This window comes from Palaemon carinicauda, chromosome 36, assembly GCF_036898095.1.
Source record: "Palaemon carinicauda isolate YSFRI2023 chromosome 36, ASM3689809v2, whole genome shotgun sequence".
Lineage (NCBI taxonomy): Eukaryota > Metazoa > Arthropoda > Malacostraca > Decapoda > Palaemonidae > Palaemon > Palaemon carinicauda.
In genome coordinates this window covers 4,758,413-4,763,412 of record NC_090760.1, presented here as the reverse complement: position 1 = coordinate 4,763,412, position 5,000 = coordinate 4,758,413, and the positions used below count along the sequence as shown (strand labels likewise).

General features: G+C 43.1%; 2 protein-coding genes across 2 annotated transcripts in view; both read left to right on the top strand.

Moving 5' to 3' along the window:
• LOC137628357 (keratin, type I cytoskeletal 9-like) overlaps positions 1 to 5,000 on the top strand; it is a 246,617-nt gene that overhangs the window by 202,628 nt on the left and 38,989 nt on the right. The window lies entirely within an intron of this gene.
• The window catches only part of LOC137628245 (fibroin heavy chain-like), a 3,057-nt gene continuing 598 nt past the window's right edge, over positions 2,542 to 5,000 (top strand). The window contains exons 1-3 of the mRNA XM_068359410.1: positions 2,542 to 3,835; positions 3,926 to 4,150; positions 4,203 to 5,000. The exon at positions 4,203 to 5,000 is cut by the window's right edge and continues 598 nt beyond it. Coding sequence (XP_068215511.1) covers positions 2,542 to 3,835; positions 3,926 to 4,150; positions 4,203 to 5,000 — 2,317 coding nt within the window. The remainder of the gene's footprint in view (positions 3,836 to 3,925; positions 4,151 to 4,202) is intronic.

Here is a 5,000-nt window from a genome sequence, read left to right as displayed (position 1 = left end):
CCTGGAAAAGGAGGGGGGAGGTAAGGAGAGGTCGTGGAAAGGAGGGGAGGAGGTAAGGAGAGGTCCTGGAAAGGAGGGGGGGGGGGAGATAAGGAGAGGTCCTGGAAAGGAGGGAGGGAGGTAAGCAGTTACCTGACCTAGGCACCTAGAAACACAGATACACACGAGCACGCACACACTCACACTCACACTGGGGGGAGGTAAGGAGAGGTCCTGGAAAGGAGGGGGGGTGGAGGTAAGGAGAGGTCCTGGAAAGGAGGGGGGGGGGTGGAGGTAAGGAGAGGTCCTGGAAAGGAGTGGGGAGGTAAGTAGTTACCTGACCTAGGCACCTAGAAACACAGATACGCACACACGCGCGCGCTCACACTCACACTCACACTGGGGGAGGTAAGGAGAGGTCCTGGAAAGGAGGGGGGGGGGAGATAAGGAGAGGTCCTGGAAAGGAGGGAGGGAGGTAAGTAGTTACCTGACCTAGGCACCTAGAAACACAGATACGCACACACGCGCGCGCTCACACTCACACTCACACTGGGGGGAGGTAAGGAGAGGTCCTGGAAAGGAGGGGGGGGGGGGAGGTAAGGAGAGGTCCTGGAAAGGAGGGAGGGCGGTAAGCAGTTACCTGACCTAGGCACCTAGAAACACACACACGCACAAGCACGCACACACGCGCGCGCTCGCGCTCACACTCACACAAGCGTAGGTAATCACCCGTCAATCATGGTTATAATTAACGTCTGAATATATATCCCGAGGTGTCTTTAGCACGAAATGTCTATGGAGAAGTTGCGTATAAAAAGCTTGTAAGTCTTTGCGCAGCTTTGATTCTTCGCTGGATATCGGCACTGTTCGTTCCGTCCATCATGGTAAGAGTGACTGGAAGGAAAAAAAAAGTTATTTAGATTTATTTTTTTTATTTATTTAGATTTTTTTTATGTTGATTTGAGTGATTTGGAAAATTCTGTTTAGTTAAAAGTGTGATGCAAGTAGTAGTAGTGTCAGTTCTGCTGTGTCTTGGGTTATGCAATATATATATATATATATATATATATATATATATATATATATATATATATATATATATATATATATATATATATATATATATACATTACATTTAAGTGAGTTTGCATTTATAGGGAAATATATATACAGTATATATACATACATATATATATATATATATATATATATATATATATATATATATATATATATATATACATATATATATGTGTGTGTGTGTGTGTATCTGTAACAAAACTTTAGTAGGTGTTTTAGAAAATTCTAGACCCTATATCCATAAAGAATTAATTTGAGGAGTGTTTTATCAATGAAAATAAGTAATATTAAGTGTTATTTCCAAGAAAAGAATTAATTTAGAATGCGTAATGAAACAAATACAATTACTATATATTAAGTAGAAATTCTACAAGAATCCTTGAAATAATTAGTACTTTACATATTTTGTTTACATCATTATATCAAAACATTTGAATAATCAACTTAGCTTTAATTTACCTGCTCTGTTTACTGGTACTTACAATTATACATAAATATACTGCCAGATCTTTGTTGAGACTGCACCTATAACGTTTAAAACGCTTCCAGAAGACTAAAATTGCTGCCAGATCTTAGTTCAAACATTTATAACGTTTAAAACGCTTCCAGAAGACTAAAATTACTGACAGATCTTTGCTTAGACTGCATCTATAACGTTTAAAATGCTTCCAGAAGACTAAGATTATTACCAGATCTTTGCTTAGACTGCATCTATAATGATTAAAACCCTTCCAGAAGACTAAAATCACTGTCAGATCTTAGTTCAGACATTTATAACGTTTAAAACGCTTCCAGAAGACTAAAATTACTGCCAGATCTTTGCTCCAACTGCATCTATAACGTTTAAAACCCTTCCAGAAGACTAAAATCACTGTCAGATCTTAGTTCAGACATTCATAACGTTTAAAACGCTTCCAGAAGACTAAAATTACTTCCAGATCTTTGCTCCAACTGCATCTATAACGTCTAAAAAGCTTTCAAAAAGCTAAGATCACAGCCAGATCTTAGTTCAAATAACATTTAATACAGAATGAACATTTGATAATAAGCAAATTATCCTCTAAATCAATCGTAGTTCACACAATCTTTCATTATCATTTGAACGAATTTTGTTTGGACATCATAGTGTTTTACAGTTAATTAGTATTCATCAATTGGTAACTAAACATCAAAGTTTTTAGTTACCCCAATATTTACTTGAAATTATTCCTCAACATTCGAATGATTAGAAATATCAAAGACAATTGAAGTTCCATAACTCAACTGCAATTCAGAATTTATTATCTAACCCCTAAAACAAACTGATAAGAGTTATCTAAAAAGAAATATGTACATACAAAAATACTGCATTGATATCAATGAAATATCAAGAAATTGACCTGGAATTGAACACATGAGTCTAACATGAATTTATATATACTTGAAAAGTATTACGAGTTACTTCTTTACCAACAGAGGGCTGTCAGGCTACTAATAGGCGTGATGTTTGTGGTAGCAGTAATCAACGCCGAGGGATATGGCGCCTCAGGTGGTGGAGGAAACGCATTTAAAGGTGGAGGATCTGGAGGACATGGAGGACATGGAGGAGGAAGTGGAGGAGGGTTTGGCTCGTCCAACAAAGGGAGCCTTGGTTCTTCAATTGGAGGGGGATTTGGATTTTCTAGTGGAGGTGACGGAGGCTATGGTTCTGGAAGTGGTGGGAGTCATGGAGGAGGTAGTGGAGGGGGATTTGGTTCTTTTAAAGGAGGGTTTGAATCTTCTAGTGGAGGAGGATTTAGCTCTTCTGGTGGAGGTGGTGGAGGCTATGGTTCTGGAAGTGGTGGGAGTCATGGAGGAGGTAATAAGGGAGGTGGATTTGGTTCTTCTTTTAAAGGAAGCTTTGGATCTTCTAAAGGAGGAGGCTTTGGTTCTTCAAGTGGAAGTGGTGGAGGCTATGGCTCTGAAAGTGGTGGGAGTCATGGAGGAGGTAGTGGAGGGGGATTTGGTTTTAAAGGAGGCTTTGGATCTTCCAGTGGAGGGGGTGGAAGTTATGGTTCTGGCAGTGGTAGTAATTCTGGAAGTATCAAGGGAAGTGGTTTTGGTTCTTCTTTTAAAGGTAGCTTAGGATCATCTAGTGGAGGAGGTTTTAGCTCTTCTGGTGGAGGAGGTGGAGGTTATGGTTCTGGAAATAGTGGGAGTCTTGGAGGTAATAAGGGAGGTGGATTTGGTTCTTCTTTTAAAGGGAGCTTTGGATCATCCAGTGGAGGGGGTTTTGGCTCTTCAAGTGGAGGTAGTGGAGGTTATGGCTCTAGAAGTGGCGATAGTATTGGAGGTAACAAGGGAGGGGGATCTGGTTCTTCTTTTAAAGGAAGCTTTGGATCTTCTAAAGCAAGTGGTTTTGGCTCTTCAAGTGGAGGTGGTGGAGGTTATGGTTCTGGAAGTGGTGGGAGTCATGGAGGAAGTAGTGGAGGGGGATTTAGTTCTTCTTTTAAAGGAGGCTTTGGATCTTCCAACAAAGGAGGGGGCTTTGGATCTTCCAACAAAGGAGGAGGCTTTGGCTCTTCAAGTGGAGGTGGTGGAGGTTATGGTTCTGGAAGTGGTGGGAGTCATGGAGGAAGTAGTGGAGGGGGATTTAGTTCTTCTTTTAAAGGAGGCTTTGGATCTTCCAACAAAGGAGGAGGCTTTGGATCTTCCAACAAAGGAGGAGGCTTTGGATCTTCCAACAAAGGAGGAGGCTTTGGATCTTCCAACAAAGGAGGAGGCTTTGGCTCTTCAAGTGGAGGTGGTGGAGGCTATGGTTCTAGAAGTGGTGGGAGTCATGGAGGAAGTAGTGAAGGGGGATTTAGTTCTTCTTTTAAAGGAGGCTTTGGATCTTCCAACAAAGGAGGAGGCTTTGGATCTTCCAACAAAGGAGGAGGCTTTGGCTCTTCAAGTGGAGGTGGTGGAGGCTATGGTTCTGGAAGTGGTGGGAGTCATGGAGGAGGTAGTGGAGGGGGATCTGGTTCTTCTTTTAAAGGAAGCTTTGGATCTTCCAACAAAGGAGGAGGCTTTGGCTCTTCAAGTGGAGGTGGTGGAGGCTATGGTTCTGGAAGTGGTGGGAGTCATGGAGGAGGTAGTGGAGGGAGATTTGGTTCTTCTTTTAAAGGAAGTTTTGGATCTTCCAGTGGAAGTGGAGGAAGCTATGGTTCTAGCGGCAGTGGTAGTCATGGAAGAAACAGTCAAGGTGGTTTTAGCTCTTCTTTTAAAGGAGGTTTTGGATCATCTAGTGGAGGAAGCTTTGGCTCTTCCAGTGGAAGTGGAGGAAGCTATGGCTCTGGTAGCAGGGGTAGTCAAGGGGGGTAGCAATAAAGGGGGTTTTGGTTCCTCCAAAGGAAGCTTTGGTTCTTCCAGTGGAAGTAGCAGTGGCTATGGCTCCGGCAGTGGGGGAAGCCATGGAGGAGGTATCGGAAGTGGATTTGGTTCTTCCAACAAAGGAAGCTTTGGATCTTCCAACAAAGGAGGCTTTGGATCCAACACTGGAAGTGGAGGATATGGCTCCGGTGGTGGGGGAAGCCATGGAGGAGGAATCGGAAGTGGTTTTGGCTCTTCTAACAAAGGAAGCTTTGGATCTTCCAACAAAGGAGGCTTTGGATCCAACACTGGAAGTGGAGGATATGGCTCCGGTGGTGGGGGAAGCCATGGAGGAGGAATCGGAAGTGGTTTTGGCTCTTCTAACAAAGGAAGCTTTGGCTCTTCCAACAAAGGAAGCTTTGGATCTAACACTGGAAGTGGAGGCTATGGCTCCAGTGGAGGGGGAAGCCATGGAGGAGGTATCAGAAGTGGTTTTGGCTCTTCTAACAAAGGAAGCTTTGGGTCTTCCAATAAAGGAGGCTTTGGATCTAACACTGGAAGTGGAGGCTATGGCTCCGGTGGTGGGGGAAGCCATGGAGGAGGTATCGGAAGTGGTTTTGGCTCTTCTAACA